We start from the raw sequence: 17,608 nt of genomic DNA on the forward strand, positions 1-17,608 counted from the left end.
ACAGATTCAGGAAAAAGGCATCTCAGAAAGAAAGCAAGGGAACAAGGCTGGGATTTCTGACATCTAACACTGTAAAGAAATATACTCTTTTTTCTGAGTACCACACTCACAGGGCTATTCTGGTACCAGCAGAAGTCCATCTGGATGGAGGGCAAGAGGAGTTCATCTCTGCATGCATAGCTTCCGCTCTTATTGATTGCTGTCTAGCCTTCAGACAAGAACATTAAGAATTAAGAAGTTTGCTGGTTTCAACCTCACAGCAGAATAGGACTCAGTCCAGGAAATGAGAAACATGGAAGCAGATAAACAAACAGATCATCAGCAGTTGTAACTGCCAGAGTCACTAAAGCTCCATTTCAAAAGACCGCATTTAAGAGCCACTAAAGCTAGATTATAAACTGAGAAACTGTCTAAAAGTGTGTAGAAACTAATGTATGAAGGCTATTCTTACCAGGGCTGATCTGTAAATAGCAGTTGGGCATCTGTGCAATTACACAAATACCCTGTCTGCACAAGTAGACACTGCTCAGTTGTTAACTAGTCTGGAGCACATATTGAATGCTAGCTTCATTTAAGAAGTTTGAAAAGCAATATCATTGCTGCTAGTTTTGAGACAAGTCATCAAAATGTCTCACATCCAAAGTCATATCTCTGGCACTGAAGTCAGAAATAATATCATTATATTTAATAACCTGACAGATTTTTATTTTGTGAATATATGATAGCTTCTAAACAAGCATAAACTTTTGACATCACATCACCTTCTGCAAAGAGTTCTGCAGTTTATCTGCATATTTCTCTTTAGTTCTTTCAAGCCAACCACTAGGCAATGCCATTTATTGCCTTCTTGATCTGGAAGTGTAAGAGATTGTGAATAATCACTTCCTATTCAAGTTCATCATGCTAATTTGTGATCTCATAGACTGTTGTCATAACAATCCTTCAGTCCCTTCATACATCAGGCTGACGAACCACGCCTGAGCCAGTTCTGCCTTCAATGGAAGCAAGTCTGTCCTTAATCATCCCAGTTGCCCTTCTTTGCAACCAATTTAGTACACCTATTATGGAGAAAGAAAACTGCATGTAATAGTCAAGATATAGCACAACATGGGTTGGAAAGCATATGAAAGTTTAAAGGATTTTGCTTATTTTTTCCTAATAATTCCTTGATTTGCTTGTTTATAGCCAATAAGAATTAAATTCTTACTAGTGAAAGGAAAAAAAAATAAAATAAAAATACCAGTATGCCTTATAAGAGGTACTTTTGCACACAAAAGCCATACTAGATAAAGCATGTTATTGTGTTTTTCTGATTGTGAACAGTATTATCTATATTTTAGACTCAGTAGGTCCTCTGACATCACTGGCATTATCCAGGAGACAAATAAACTGGTAAGGCATTTTTAGTACAAGTCTCACTACTCATATGACTCTTTCACAAACCTTCAAGAGGCTCTGAAATGTTTCCATTTATTGAGACTACAGTAATACCAAGAAGTCCTGCTGTGTTAGCCATTAAAGAGATATTAAGCAAAAACAAACACTTCCTCTCCCAAAGGACTTCCAACCTCGTATCAAGTCTCGATGGCAAATGAGATGTAAAAAGTTAAAGGGGCAAAACAAGATAACAAGGAAAAATAAACTGATACTAAAGGTGTTTGCAAAGTAAGGCAAGGTTATAATTCACTCCCTGAACTAGATTAGAATGCTGCAAGAGTGACTTTGTGCAGTAATAACATTTATTTTTTGCTTCTAATGGATAGGAAATGATGTCTCCAACTGGGATAGAACAGATTCCCCCATATGTTAGATTTATTTTTATTTGAGAAACCTTCTTAAATAACTGACAATTTGTTATACTGCAGCAATCGAACCAAGTATTCATTTGGGTCACTATTGCTTAGGCTAAATTCTGACTCATATCCCACATTACAATCTGCCATCTGCCTATAGAAAGTAAAAGGCTGCTTTCCTTCGGGTCAGCCTGTATTCCTCACTGAAAATAAAGAAAGAAATAAAGAAATAAGTCACTTATAGATGTAAACACCCACTCTAACACAGTGACAGGGAGCCATTTCAAGCAATTCTACCACTTTAATGTTAACTAGTGACATTGTATTCCAATCAGACGTTTGGCTCTATGGTGCCCCAGTCCCACATTGGGCTTCAGCTGAAACCATCAATTTACCACTGTACGGATCACCTCTGTGGTGTGCAGAAAAAATGTTTTATCATCATAAATACTGTCAGAGGAATGGTAACTATATGAAACAAGAAGAATGATGCTGTAAAACTACATTTAGCAATCACATCAAACTTCATGTCGTTAGGAAAGGGATGAGCCAATAGAAAAAGAGCTCCAGCTCCATGTCCTTAGACGAGGCTGAATGGTTTAGGGCACACAGACTGGAAATACTCTTTTAAAATGCCCTATTTAGACTCAGATCCCTAAGGAAGAGATCCTTTTGCTTGGTGTTCGGAGCTGCCTACCATGAAGAAGCAGATGGAAAAAAGGGGGCTCCATTTGTACATCTCTGTGGAGTGGGTCCTAGGAATAGAACCATGACTTTGTTTGTGAAGTTAATGTAATATGAATCTTTATTTATCCCAGAGGTATTTGAGGTGGCAAGAAAAAACGCAGTGGAAAATAAAGCAGTCTGGTGGTATTAACGTCTAATACACTGTTCATCTCTGCTATATAACATTTCTAAAGCATTTTTTTCTGTGAACAGCAAGATTTACACATAACTAGTTCTTGCCATGTTCGAATCCAATTAGACCTGTGGCGCTTCTGCCTAAGTATTTTCCCTTAAGCTTTCAGCTGCGGGTCCAGAAGCAAACAAAATGAAGTGTTGCCACACCAGGGACTGTATTACCATTCCTAGACATTATTTTCTTGGAAGCAGAAGCTTAATGTCTGGAGCTGAGCAATAAAATGCATTTTAATGGTTTTGAAGATGGGAAAGAATCTAGGGAGCAAACAAAGGCTTACACATATCAAATAAGCTTTATTAATAATAATAATAATAAATTCAAAAAAATCTTGGCAATCACGTAGTAATTGTGCGAGGGAGGGCGCGGGATCGAGGCAGCGCTGCGCGGTGCGTGGGCGCCCCCGCGTGGGAATCCGGCCCCCAAATCTTTGCAAGGACTGCCAAGGAAAACCTGAGTGTGCTGCCTGTTCAAAACCACAGGCAGTGTTCCTGCTCGATTACTCGTCTAAAAGCAGAGTTAAGAAACGTGAACGATCCTGGATAAAAACCATCATCAGCTCTTTCTCATTATCAGTATATCTCTGCACTGGCTGAGGGAGAGGCAGAATTGGGGCAAAATTGGAGGGAAGGGTGTGGAACAGGGAACAGCTGATGGCACAGGGCAGAAGAAGCAGGTTCATCACTTTCTTCCACACCCTGAAGCAGAAGCCCTGATTCTCACATCTAAGCCTTCCCCTGGTTCACTTCGCATCAAGCGCTTGTGAAACTTTTGGGTAGTGCTCACACCGGTCTTCTTTCTAGTACCAGCCCCTAAAGACAAAGTGATAACTGTGACTGCTACCTCACGTAGCAGATGTCCGTGTGGTACCAAGCCGACAGATAATCAATACACTTTCAGTATGAGATAATAGCTTACCTTTTCCTCTATTGTGCTGCATCTTTCTAAAAAGAGGGAAATATTCAATATACTTTTATAATACAGACTTGCAAGAAAAGGGAGTTAAAATTTCCCTGACTTTTTAAAAAGATTCATCAGTTTTCATTTCCTGCTTCTGCCCTTCAGTATTGCACCACACATGTGGCTCACGTTGGCCCTATGTCTGTGTGCCGTGCCTTTAAAGCAGTTACTGAAGCCCCACCACCAAGCAGCTGCCTCGACTTTTTTCAATGAGAAGCTCCTGGGCTTCTACCTGAAAGCAATGAAAACCAGCCACGCAGAGCACCCGGCGTGACACCCCTGAGATGGGTTATTTCAAATCAATTGGTATAAGTAATGGGAAGCACCGAAGTTTAAGCAAACAGCAATGATCCATATTACACAGGTTAGTACAGTTTCAGCAGCAATTCAGACAGTTAGCAAACCATGGCACAGTTCACAAATAAGATGTGAACACTTAACCTTGTTCAATCCGTCACTGTATGTTTGCATCAAAAGATATCCGTTCAATAACTGCAGAATTTCTAAGTGGTCTCTCAAGCCCAGTGGCATGCTTTGAGAGCTCCTCCAACTGCCCCCAGGGGACCTGCAGATCCATTTTGCATGTGGTCAGCCTTCCTGAGATGAGCCTATTACCAAGCACTATCATAGGAACAGACATCTCAAGTCTAATATCTCTAGCTAGAAAATTCATCAGCAGTGCATATAGATTTTAAAGTTCCTAGCTCTGCAGAGGCTTCTGATGCTGTGATTTGTTCAGTGGCAAAACCACTGTCCAGTTTTGAGTTCAAATGCATGTTTCTATTTGATCTGTGTTACATGATTTAAACCTGTGGTTTAACTCTCACGCCTGAAGGAAAAGTTTAAAATTGGATGAGCTCTTCTTTCTTTCAGTGGGCATCTGGAGAAAGTAGCAAAATGCAATAAACTGGAAGCAGCTTAAGCATTAGTTCAAAAATGACATCAATTGTGGGATTTTGAAATTCAACCACTTTTGAGCTTAATTAAAATGTATTTGAAAATGCTAACAATAATGTTTACATTCCCAATGGTAAAATGGCAGATTAATTTTTAATTACGTGAAAAATAATCAACGTCACTGTTAAAAGAAGGGAGAAGAAACACGCTGGTTTTAAAGTAGATAGGAAATTATTCTATGATAACAGATCAATAATGGTGTGGTCTAATTAAAATATAAAACACTATGAATAACAAAGGGGTAACTACAGCTCAGCCAGACGGTGTCAGATGGTAGTACAGGCTCCTGAATTATTCTGGAATCATCTTTGCCTCTGCTGGATCCAAACTCTGTGTTTTGTCACAGGCTGCACAGGAAATCAAAAGCAAAGCTGGACATGGAACCTGATTTTACTGTCAGAGCTCCTCCTAACCAGTTTAAAAGTTTCCCTAATGTTATCAGTCTATTAGTAAACTGAGCAACTCAAGCCTGAACTAAAAGCAGTATTATTAGAGCTAGCTAAAAATTGACCTTTAATCTTAAATTCTGTCCTTATTTTCTCTTTTCTCACTTTCTGCACTAAGAAGCTTCCTCTAGGCACAGAGAAGTGGAAGTGGCTTCTGTATAGCAGGAATTTCACACAACAGCATTCAAGAGCAGCTCCTTCCACTTTAACAGCAACTATTTAAGCTAATTTATGAAACAAAAAGAAAAATCAATAGCCAAACTGTGCCTCTGTTTCAGATGGATACACAACCGATGATATTGAATTTTATTGGAATGGAGGGGAGTCTGCGGTAACCGGAGTTAGTAACATTGAGCTCCCACAATTTTCTATTGTTGATTACAAGACGGTATCAAAGAGAGTGGAGTTTACAACAGGTAAGCACCAGCTAGTTAAAAAAGCTCCCCCCCCCAACCCCAGAGATATCAATGTCTAACTTATTTTAGGCATTAGTCATTGTATGGCTTCTTTCTTTCAGGAGCATATCCTCGGTTATCACTTAGCTTCCGGCTCAAGAGAAATATTGGCTACTTCATTTTGCAGACCTATATGCCTTCCACATTGATCACTATTCTGTCGTGGGTATCTTTTTGGATCAATTATGATGCCTCTGCAGCCAGAGTTGCTCTAGGTAACTTATTTTCAAAATCACCGCGATACATGGATGCTTCTTGCCTTTGAACAGAGTAGTGCCAATTCTGTGCAGCTGATTTCAGAAACATTAACTGTGGTCTGACGCCGTTCAGCGTAGGGTCTTCACTGTTGGGAAGGCAGGCAGATGTCACCTTGCCTATGTCTGATGTTTGGCTCTGCGGTTAGTTTGGGATCCTGACTGACTTTTTTCATTTTTATTTCTTTTTTTTTTTTTTCATTTCATTGATGTTAAAAAGAGTTGCCTTCAGCTGGATGTGTAGCTTGAATGAATACACAAGGTCCTATGGACAACAGTGGAAACCAGTTTACACCAAATAAGCCTATTTTACCCCCATGGTTGCTTATTTCCCATACCATGTTCTTTCCTACAATTTACCATAAGAACCAAGATCTTCTGCCACTGTTTGTGCTTTAAGGCAGATACCCTCTTCAAATTAGAATGTCAGACAGCCATTTTCTCCCACCTCTATTTTGACTCACCTCTCTGTAAATTCAACTCATTGTGCCTGTGCATAGTGTTATTATCTAGATACATTAATGGCCCGTGATTAGACCAGACTAAAAATAATTTCATCCAGCTAAAAACAAAAAGAAAAGAAGAAAAACAAACAAAAAACAGAAGTGAGATAGAAATGTTTTAATTCAGAGCACCCCTTTAACAGGAAAAGGTCTTTGGCACAAGAATATCACCTTCTTTTCACCAAAGACCATCATTTTATCACAAAACTTCCCTTTCAGGAGGGAAAGGGAAGGTTTTCAGTCAAAAGTTGGATACTTATTCTGGTTCCCCAGGACAATACAAGATACTCTATGGGTCAAGCAGGGCTACTGCTGTAAATAAATTGTTCCAGAAGTATTTAGGACCTGATCACATTATTAAGCTATCAGCATCAGAATTGCACAGTAGGTGAACAACGCCTTTACACTCATCTCTTCTTCACTATCTTTTTAGTCAATGTCCACCTCTCTTGCAGGAATCACAACCGTGCTGACGATGACCACCATCAGCACCCACCTCAGGGAGACCTTGCCAAAGATTCCCTATGTCAAAGCAATAGATATTTACCTGATGGGATGCTTTGTGTTTGTGTTTCTGGCCTTGCTGGAGTATGCCTTTGTAAACTATATATTCTTTGGGAAAGGACCCCAACGTCAAAAAAAGACAGCAGACAGGACAGGACATGCTGCAGGCGAGAGGAACAGACAGGAAACAACTAGAGTCCAGGTAAAATGTTCAAACTAACTTTTCAAACATTATTTCTGCTGTGACAATGTTGATGAATATGATGATCAAGAGAAATACTGTTCGAACACATGCATAAATCACTTAAGATTGTCTATAGAAAAAATATATTCTAAGGAGATTACAGTAACGTATTTTTTTCAGTCTTCAACTCAAAACAGAGTAGGAAACTACAGAACATGCAAACGGCTATTGAGAAGAAGCATTTATTTGCAGCACAGAAGAAAGAAAAGGGATACAAGGAAGTTAAACATTTACCATTTCAACTGTAAAGATGGACTTTTCTACAGAAGTTGGTACAGAATAAATATTTAATATAGAGTTTCCTTTTATACACAGAAACCTCACCAAAAATAGAAAGCAAAGACAGATTCTGTTGCTACAGTGAGTCTTGAATGAAACCCACACCACTGAATTCTCAGAAATTCTCAGTGGAAAATACATAGTAATGAGCCCAAAGAATTTTTGCTGCTCTCTTATTTTCTTACAATATATTCCATCCGAGTATCTGGATGGATCTTATCCAGGCTACCTCTTAAAATTCTGTTCTGCTGTGGCCTGAGGTGGTAACTTTTGGACAAAAATCTATTTCAGCTCTCCGTTCAGCTTGAAGAAAAAGACTAACATATAAAACTCTTAAAAGGTAAGCCATTAGCTTGATGGATGGTTGCAGTTTCACATACATGTCAGGAAGTGCATTTCCAAAACTGTGGTGTTTTATTAGTGCTAGAGTTGTGTGTCCAACTAGATGTCTTGTGTTCCAGCAGCCACACCCCTGCTGTTAGGCATCATGCTCTCAGTCCCAGTGAACTCATGAGCCCGTTAAAAGTCCTTACCTACATTTGCCTCCTGTGCCAATATGTAGGAGATGCTTTATTACAGTGAATGCACAATTTCAGCTCAGATTTGCAGCGATCTCTGAGGTCCCACAAAGTATTGTCCTCCACAAAGCAGAGGAGATATGGATTGTTGTCGCCATTTTGGATTGCTGTGTGTAGATACTGTCTGTCTGATTCTGCGGAAAATAAGGAAGGAAAAAAAAAATCCACACACTGGGACCAGCTACTTCCACAGCTTCTGGGCTAATCCAGCCTAAGTGAAAAAGCACAACAGGGGTTCATGATGAAGAGGAAAGCCTTGGCTACATAGGCCCCAGTGCACTCACCGAAGTCAGGATAAGAGAGTCAGAGTGCAGGTAAGCTCTTTTTCCTACACTTTTGGCTAGTTTGATTAAATATCAAAAAGACCTAGCTCATATAAAAGAGCTTTGTCTAAATGTTACGTTGGTGAAGATTACCCAAAGAACAATAAGCAGAATGGGATGGAATAGATTTATGAACACACTTGAGCTTTTCAGCTCACGACATATATACACGACATATATACACGTGAGCTTTTCAGCTCACGACATGAGCACGACATACATACACCAGCATTTTTCTGACAGCAAATGTAAAGAACACCTATTTTAAATGAGGATTTGTAAGTGTTCACACTTTAGGTTGAAATTACATTTTGATACTGAGAACTCTTAAATTCAGTAGAATGCTTTCTGTCTGTACAGTGCAGGTTTGTGATTTTAGATATATGTATACACAACATAGACACGCATATACATATAGATACAGCTGAACAGATATCAATGAAGTTAAGTTATCGCACTGGAGACACATCAATGTGTGACGTTGTGAGCACTCATTTTAGTCAGCGTGGAAATGATGATGTCCAACAGCAGTATTTCTGTCTTCAGCAGGCAGAATGCACATGATCAGAGCAGAGCAATGCAATAAGCTTGTGTGACCTCTAGTGAAGACAGCTCCCAGCCCTTCTTCATCATCTTTTCAGATATTTCATTGATATTATGATGGTTTATACTGGAGCAGGGAAAAGCTTTTTTGGAACTCAAAGAAGTACAGCTGTAAGTATGTGCAGCTACAGGAGATTTATTCCCTTTACAGGGAATCATGTAACCATACAGAGACCTATAACTAACAGGATGTATGTAACAGTGCTTCCTCTTTTTGTGCTAGGTGAAGATATTGCTTATTTCCATCTGACATACAGCCCTCCCAACTAAAAGAGTTTGACTTCCTTCACCAGCAAAGTGACCATGATATTAAAACAGAGAAGACCAGACTGAAACTGATACCATCCTACTGTTTCATCTGTAGCTGTTTTTTGCTCTACAGACTGAAGAAAGTGAAAATAACGCCTCTTCAGTTTCACAATTTATGCCTTTCTGTTTTTTTAATACACAAAAACAAAACAATGTAACAAAAAAGATTTCTATTTCTCTGAATAAAATGTAAAAAAATGCTTATATGTCCTTGTCCATTTGTCAAAGCAAGATGTCACTGAGGAAATCACCATAGTTATGTATTAATAGAACAAACAGTCCTTTAAGAAAATATTCAGGTGGTCCACATGTACAGCAGCTTCTGTTTCCCTAGACAATTCTAATGTGAATAATCATTACACTGACGTCTCTTAAGCATGAAAACAGATAGGATGCAATCATAATGCAAGTGGAGAAGAGGATGAACCATCAAGGAGCCAATAAATTACATCACAAGGCAGGTGACAAGTGGTCTCTTGCCCTCTAATTCTGCACAACTTCATACCTTCCTTCCAAATCTTCTGTGAACCTCAAAACATCCGTGATGGAGAGCCAGAGACCAGCCAGAGGATCCAAGGAAGGCATAATTTTCTGGCACTGTGGTAGTGGAAGGATAAAAAAGAAGGGAGCACACCACCACACAACTAGCTCAGCCTTCATGTAAATCCACACCTGAATAAGTTTATCCCTGTTGAGTATAACCTGTTTCTTTGAAGAGGAGATTGTGATACTTTTACTGCAGGTAAAAGAATATCTGTTAATCAAGAAATCCTGTTTTCATCGCAGAAATGGCCAGTTTACATAATAAAATTTAGGGCAGGATTCATCTCTTTCCTGGTCAGTAACTTTATCCTTGAGTCTCCAGCACAGCCTTTCTCCACCAGCTTTTTGCCAACAAATGCCACCATTGTGTTTCTAAACAATAGTCTGAGCATACTCAGCCACGCAGACCTAAGTCTGTGCTAAATCATCACAGACTGAGCATCACAGATACTTCATTTTCAAAAGGCAAAAATTACATGTTTTTTGATGCCCTTATGTTTTACAGGGAGAGAACTTGAGACTCCTTAATGCAGCACAGTCTAGAGGAAACAAGCAATGCCTTGCAAAATTTAAGTGTAAGATAAAAGATATGATCCATCTAAACTGAAAATGTTCCAGGATAGCAATATAACAAAGAACATTTCCATTAAGGAACATAAAGGCAGTATTTGAAAGAATAAATGGGTTATATCCAAGCAAGGAAAAACTACTCAGGGTTTGTTATGGCTCATCTCTCCTACCTAAGAGGAAGGCTGAAACGCTCCACTCCAAAGCCAGCAGCCAGCCAGTGGGCCAGAAAACTAGTAGACAGAGCCTGGGTTCAGCCCACCCCTGATCTTCTTCAGCTGCACAAGTTTTAAGAACATTTTGGAGTGAACTTCAATAAATTCTGAAAGGGATTTTTAAGACACAGAAACTATGAGTCCAACTATTATTTGACTATTAGCCCAACTTCTTGTTGCATAAGCAGAGAATTTGACCCAGGTACATCAGAAGGACTTTTATACTTCCCTGAGCTAATTTATTAGAGGTCAGTGTAAGGCCCTTTGCTCTTCAAAGCCTGCAATTCAAAGACTGAATTGTTTCATGATGTATATAAATCATCTCTCCTAAAATAATCTAAATAAAACTCATTTAAAAAAAAATAATAGGATAATTCATAATACTTAACTTAGGAACTCATATGCTGTTTGGCTTCTAACAAACTGCCAGGACGTATTAATTTGAGAAACATCCCTATGAATCAATTTAGATTGTAAGCACTTATGTAGTTGTCTTCACAAAAGAGAAGCCATAATAACTGCTTAATGATGCTTGCACTACTGTTATTACTATTACAACATTAAAGTAAATTAGTTTAAATATTAGATTATACAATCAAAGACAGCTCAAGGAGCTATTCAGTAAAACTGAAAAGAAAATGTTGACCCATCAAAACTTCTGGTATTCTTTTTTTTTTTTTTTTTTTTTAAATCTCATTTTACTTGGAGAGAAATCAAAGAATCATAGAATGGTTTGGGTTAGAATCTCCCACTAGATCAGGTTGTTCAAAGTCCCATCCAGCATGGCCTTGAACACCTCCAGGGATGGGGCATCCACAGCTTCTCTGGGCAACCTGTTCCAGTACCTCACCACCCTTATAATAAATTTCTTCCTTATATCTAAACTAAATCTACCCTCTTTAAGTTTAAAACCACTACTCCTTGTCCTGTGAACTACACTCCCTGACAAAGAGTCCCTCTCCAGCTTTCTTGTAGGCCTCTTTATGTACTGGAAGGCCACTATAAGACCCTTAATAAGGACACTATAAGGCCACTATTAATATGAGACCTTTACTTTTTCCACAGAAAACTTCATAATTTTCAGGCAATGATTAGTCCCATAGCTACAGCAGTCCTCTGTAGAGTAAGAAACCCTAGCTTAGATCTTCCTTCTGCACATATTAGAAGACTTGACCTAAAAAGTAGAACCTCAGTAGCCCATACCTCAAGTAACCATTGCAAACACCATGCTGGTCTGTGACCAGCTAGCCTCTCTAACCCAGAATATTTAAGCTTTTCCCACTAAAACAGAGGTGGAAACTGCGACATTCCCACCAAATGATCATTTCAGTATGTAAAGAATCAGTTGCTAAACCTCACTAAGTGAATTCTATGTCTGTGGTGACTCTATTACTCCTTGTAGAAGGCTTTTTTTTCCCACTGCTCTCCTGAGAGACTCCTATACAAACAGCCCCTTCACGTCTTTGTTTTCAGTTAGCAAATACTTAGTCTGGCAGAGTGTAAATGTGCCAGTCGTCATCACACATCCTTTTATCTCAGCAGCAATGGGAACAAACATCTTGCACGCTGCCAGGTGGAATGGAGGCTTTCACCGGCTTCCTGCTTTCCTCCACTGCAGGCCCTGGAGACTGGATTTTCCCTGTGTGCTCTACTTGGAAGTTTTCCTTGAATTTGCTTCAAACCTGATGTAGATTATTATACCAATTCCTCACTCTGCTATACATTTCTGAAGAGGTAAAGCCCAAAGTGTGAATAATGCATGGCATATCACTGCTGCTTCAATAGACAAGATATTGTCAATGGGTGATTTTTTTTTATCTTTTCCATGAAGGCTTACACAGATAGCCTTTGTACCAATTGTGGTATATTTGGGGCAGGCATAAGGCCACAGTATATGAAAAACAATTTTAATAGTAAGCCTCAAGGCAAAGTCTTAAAAGTTTCATATAAGAGGTCTGTTTCCTGGTGTGTATTTCCCTCATTTAAGATACAGTGGAAGTTTAAATATCTGGGAATTTGAAATATCTAGGAAATCTTTATGGGAAAGTCAGAAGTCATATTGGAAATACCAGAAACATCTTCTGAAAGAGGTTCTACTACAAACTGGTGGAAACCTAAAGGTAAGTGAAAAAGTAAACCCTCTGTAGTAATGCAGCCATTTGTGTGTGATCACACTCATACATGAAAAAAGACAATGATACCAAAATGTTTATGTTTGTGTATATATATATATATGTATATACCGGTTGCCTTTTCCAGTTCTTTACTCAAGTATTTTAAAACAGTGCCCTAACAGCACAAATAAGCATGTTTGAAATAACTGCTTCTGGTAACAATTTAAAAAAATGCAACTGCATTTAAAGTTTCCTTAAGTAAAACGGAATCACCTATTTGCAGATGAACAAGTTAATGGTATGCTGTGGGAAGCAGGGATTTCCATCTCTACAAGAGATTAATTCTCCAAAATTAATTATCACCACAAGATTTTTACAATAACTGATGAAATTTATTTGTACCTACACATTCTTCATATGATGAATGTCATCACAAAACTTTTTGAAACTAACCCACAGCACTAAAACTGTACAAAACTGTATAAAAATGACAGAGACAGGAATGTTTTATTTTCACCTTGAGTACAAGATTAGGGTGCCAGGTCACCAGGCATTAAACCTCAGGATTTCATAAAGATCATGATCTAAATGAAAGATAAAAGTAGAAGTGTTCCGTTATGGAGGATGTGATAACTGAGTTAAAAGGTCCCAGACCAAGAAGCTGGGTCAGGATGGAAGATATTTAGATGCTTAACAGCTGATTTCATACTAATGAGGAAAGCATATTCAGCATCTTTTCACTTCTGTCAATAAGATGCAACCATCCCTGCGGTACCAGGAGCAGCTCAACAGTAGAGCCAGAAGGTACCTGCCCATCTGGGATGCAGCTTGTGCTGGCTGAGGAACTTAGCTAATTCACATTCCTTCCTTGTCACAGGTTGATCCCCATGGAAACATGCTGCTTAGCCCACTCGACATAAGAAATGACTTCAGCAGCTCAGGCGTGTTCACGAGCCTCCGTGACACCCAAGCCACCACGTATACATACGACAGCACCAGCCTGCAGTACAGAAGAGCCACTTCCAGCAGAGACCTCTACAGCAGGAGTGCTCTGGACAGGCACAGGCTTCATAAGAAAGGACGCTTACGAAGAAGGGCATCCCAAATCAAAGTCAAGATCCCTGACTTGACTGATGTTAACTCCATAGATAAGTGGTCCAGGATGGTCTTTCCTATCACATTTATTCTTTTCAATGTTGTTTACTGGCTGTATTATGTACACTAGTTTATACAATACACTACCATTACCATACACTAACACATCTGGACTTGTTTGTTTTCCTTCTCAATGTTGTTAACTACAAAGGACTGCAGTAACTACGTTACATTTTCAAGGTAAAATACCCAGCCATTGACTACTTCTAGATTTAAACTTTCAAATCAAACAAACAACAACAACAAACAGACACCACATTCAGATCAGAATAATACAAAACTGCTCTTAGAGAGTGAGCCTGGACACATGGCTCCTGAGGTGTTGCTTCTGCCACTGTCAGAGCTCAGATTAGGCTAATAGCCACTGCATATTGCCAGACATAACCCCAGCCAAGGAGCTGCAGGCAAGATGTCAGCAAGGTGCATGCAGCTGAGGAGCAATCGGTCGGTCATCTCCTATCTGTATCAAGTCCCTTCCCCTTCCTTATTGTCAGCTTTTTCCTAATAGTGTTTATATTAATTTGCCTAACATAGCATTTTATTGAAACATAACTACTATAAGTTAAATTTTATTTTGTGTTGAAAGCGTTTCATACTTTTAGGAGAGTCAAGGTATACAAGTCAATATGGCCTATGTAAGTACCAAGACTATCAATCATCTACAGAAAGAAACACTGATCAGGACAGTAGGCAGCAGTACACACATGTAGGCATTAGTAGGGAATACAAATGTGCAGTCTGGAAAGCTTCTTAATCAGTTCCTCATTGACTGGTGTAAGGTCTACTGATGACCTTATCACCAGTTGACATTACAACTTTGCACTCAGAATGTAATAATAAAAGAAACATTATTGAATGTTAACATTTGTCACATCTCGCCAGAACTGAACCTTTTAACAGATCAGGACACACTGCCTCTTCCCTTTGCTTGTGCAGCAGGCCTCTACAGAAAGAGTCTAGAATGATAAATCACTAACCAAGAAAGGCAATATCTTTAATGCACTCATTACAAAATATGTGAGGCTGCAAAACGGGTATTTGGCATTGCTTATCTAGGGGGATCCTTGAGTCTATCAGTTTTGTTGTGAGCTCCAAAGTCCCAGCCTCATCCCAGGATCATTGGACATCAGATCCAATGTGAGATGATTCAGGATAATATTAATACAGTTAAATGAGGGTACAAGTCATATGACTGTGCCCTCTCTAAAATAATTCCAAATATTTTTTCAACATTTGCATTGCATCAGCAACCCTAAGTACTGCCCCACATCATCTGACTCAAACTGGGACAGTGTAATTAATTTTTTAGTTAAATTTTTAAAATGCTTAGACTGAGAATACTTTAATGACAACTAATAATAATACATTGATATCTTGAAAAAAATAATACATAAAATATAGGGAAGTGTCGCATGCTAAACAAGCTGAATGCTTCATAACTGCAAGAAATAGCCCCAGGAGAGCAACGGTAGTAAGACCATATTTGCTGTCCATTCAAAACACACACCCCAATACATGGTTTTGAATTTAACAAACTGGCATTAGAGTTTATAAGCACATTAGAGTTTATAAGACTAAGTCAATGAGCCAGTGAACTCGCGGGCCTCTAAACCCCTCAGGCTACCATCTCTCCTCAGATGCATTTTTGGAGAGGTTTTCTTTGTTTTCTGATGTTTGTTTGTGGTGGGTTTTTTTGTTTTCGTTTTTTTGTTTTTAATAGATTGGTACTCATTACACATCATGTTGCCATATTTTGGCTCAGCACTAACTATCTCAGTATTTAGGAGAATAATGGCTGTGACACCTTAGAGATCACTGCATACTTCTCTTTTACAACAGTAGTTTCTGTATGTGCTACAGAACACCAGAAAAGTCTCCTCTGATGGTCTAAAAAACCTTCACTGTAAGGTTGAACCTGGTTTCCTCTCAGCATTAAACAAAGCACCTAGTACAACCGCTACATAAAATCCACCAACAACTATAACTTCGCATACACATATACACGTACCCACCTGCTGCTGTCAGTTATAAAGGTACCCAACCTCAAAGGCAGTCTGCAACCCACTCTTAAAAAATAGCACCCGATTGTTACACTCAAGATCATCTAAATCTAAAGAGAAAATGGAAAACAAAAATAGCTTTCAGATGTTACCCCACTGCTGTTAACCTCTCTCCAGCTCAAGAATACAAGTTCAGTGGATTGGACACCCTCACCAGAGGAGAAAAAAAAAGACCACAAAGATAGAAGTAATAACTAAAATATAAAAGTATAACAGACTCAAGGCCAGTTTTGTGGTTATACCCAGAAATAAACTCAAAGAACGCAATACATTCTGCACACTTGTAATGTAAGGTGTGGAAGACAGCTGATAGTGACCCATGTTTTTGTACTAACTGATTTCCCAGAGATATTCTGAGAATAATTTAAATTACTGGGTCAGTAATTTAACCCAGCTATTCCAGCGGTGTGGAAACAGAGACATTACAATCCCTCCTTACTGCTACAGCCATGTGGATATTTAGGAAGAGCCAACATCCAACGCAATACTGAAACAAGAATTTAAGTAATAAAAAAGGATACTTTGCCTTCTGTTTTAAGATCGAAGGTCTGCTCTAATGGTCTTCAGCATATTTTCTTGTAGACTCCTAGCATCTAGATACACATAATTTCTAGCTTATATACCATCCAGCTAGTTCACACACAGGTGCTAGCACGTGGGCTAAAAGCAGTTACACATACAGTGCCAAGAAAAAAAAAAAAAAAGAAAAAAAAAAAGGATATGGAGCTGAGGAAAGGTCACTAACAAACCAGGAGCTGTGCAAATGCAATAATCCTTCAAAGTGGCATGTTCCAGAATAGCAGGGTCCAACCTAATGTATCGGGAATCCCTCAGTGCACAGCACAGACAGGAACCCCAGCCCCGATGCAGGTTTTGTACAGCATGCACCAAGTCCTGGCTGTGCTGAGGGCTGGAAGCCACCATCCTGAGTGAGGAAACAGCTGCCGGCTCTCAGCAGTAAGATTTGCAGCAGGGGCTAATAGCCACATCACACACATGGGCAAGCAATATCTTACCCCAGAGCCAGCATCTCCTGCCTCCTACTGAGCTCCTCTCAGCATATTTAACCACTAATTCTGGTAGGGAAAACAGAATTTGGTGTACAAGCTTGCGAGGCACATCTGATTTAAATAAAAACCTCTTTCTAGCCTTAAAAGAGAATTAAACCAAAACCGGGGAATAGGGTGCATAACCATAACTAGCACATTTTCTTTTTTCCAACTGCTTTTAGAAAAAAGAAAAAAAAAAAAAGCAGAACACTTCTCACTTGAGAGGAATAGCTTGGCAGCAAGGAAAAGGCAGTGGTTATTAGAGGCACAGGATGGAAAAGAGGAGCTATATATAGGGTACCCGTGTACTTTGCCATCTGGTGTTAGAAGTTAGTGAGTACAAAAGAAACACAGCCTCTTCCCATGAATAGGCTGGAGTCATCTGAGTGGCTTTAAGCAATAAAAGTGAATAACAGACACTTTAGTGCTAAGCTCCGTCACCGCTATATTTTGGGAGTTAGTTTGCATGCCCTCAGGAGCAGACTTCAAGCTCAGTGTAGATAAGTAGATTTCAGCTAAGTAGATTTCAGCTAGGCCCCCCTTACAATTTGTGCTGCTGTTTCATGCAATTCATGAATTTGAATAGATTTAAATAAACTTGTACTGGAAGTCCTTTTTAGATAGCTTTCCAAAGGATATGATCTTCTGTCCCTGCGTGTGTGCATGAGTGTGTGTCTACCTGGGAGTATGCCAATAATATTTGACTCCACTAGCAGTTTCAACCAAAAGGTAACAGAAGAGTAAGGATCTGTGAGGTATTATATTCTTACAAGTTTCA

At 39.2% G+C, this 17,608-nt stretch overlaps 1 protein-coding gene across 4 annotated transcripts in view; it reads left to right on the forward strand.

Moving 5' to 3' along the window:
• Positions 1-15,638, forward strand: part of GABRB1 (gamma-aminobutyric acid type A receptor subunit beta1) — a 126,560-nt gene extending 110,922 nt beyond the window's left edge. The window contains exons 6-11 of one of the 4 annotated variants that reach the window (XR_007166595.2): positions 5,354-5,491; positions 5,593-5,745; positions 6,743-6,993; positions 7,156-8,206; positions 8,762-8,929; positions 9,042-11,580. Coding sequence is in view for 2 of the 4 variants with exons in the window: in XM_013172696.3 (XP_013028150.2) it covers positions 5,354-5,491; positions 5,593-5,745; positions 6,743-6,993; positions 13,444-13,791 (890 nt within the window). In the remaining 2 variants the exon portion in view is untranslated. Of the gene's footprint in view, positions 1-5,353; positions 5,492-5,592; positions 5,746-6,742; positions 6,994-7,155; positions 11,581-13,443 lie in introns of those variants that run through there. The other 3 variants (XR_007166594.2, XM_048072898.2, XM_013172696.3) reach the window with 3 other exon arrangements.
• Positions 15,639-17,608: the final 1,970 nt, after the last annotated feature.

This window comes from Anser cygnoides, chromosome 4 (genome assembly GCF_040182565.1).
Source record: "Anser cygnoides isolate HZ-2024a breed goose chromosome 4, Taihu_goose_T2T_genome, whole genome shotgun sequence".
Taxonomy (NCBI): domain Eukaryota; kingdom Metazoa; phylum Chordata; class Aves; order Anseriformes; family Anatidae; genus Anser; species Anser cygnoides.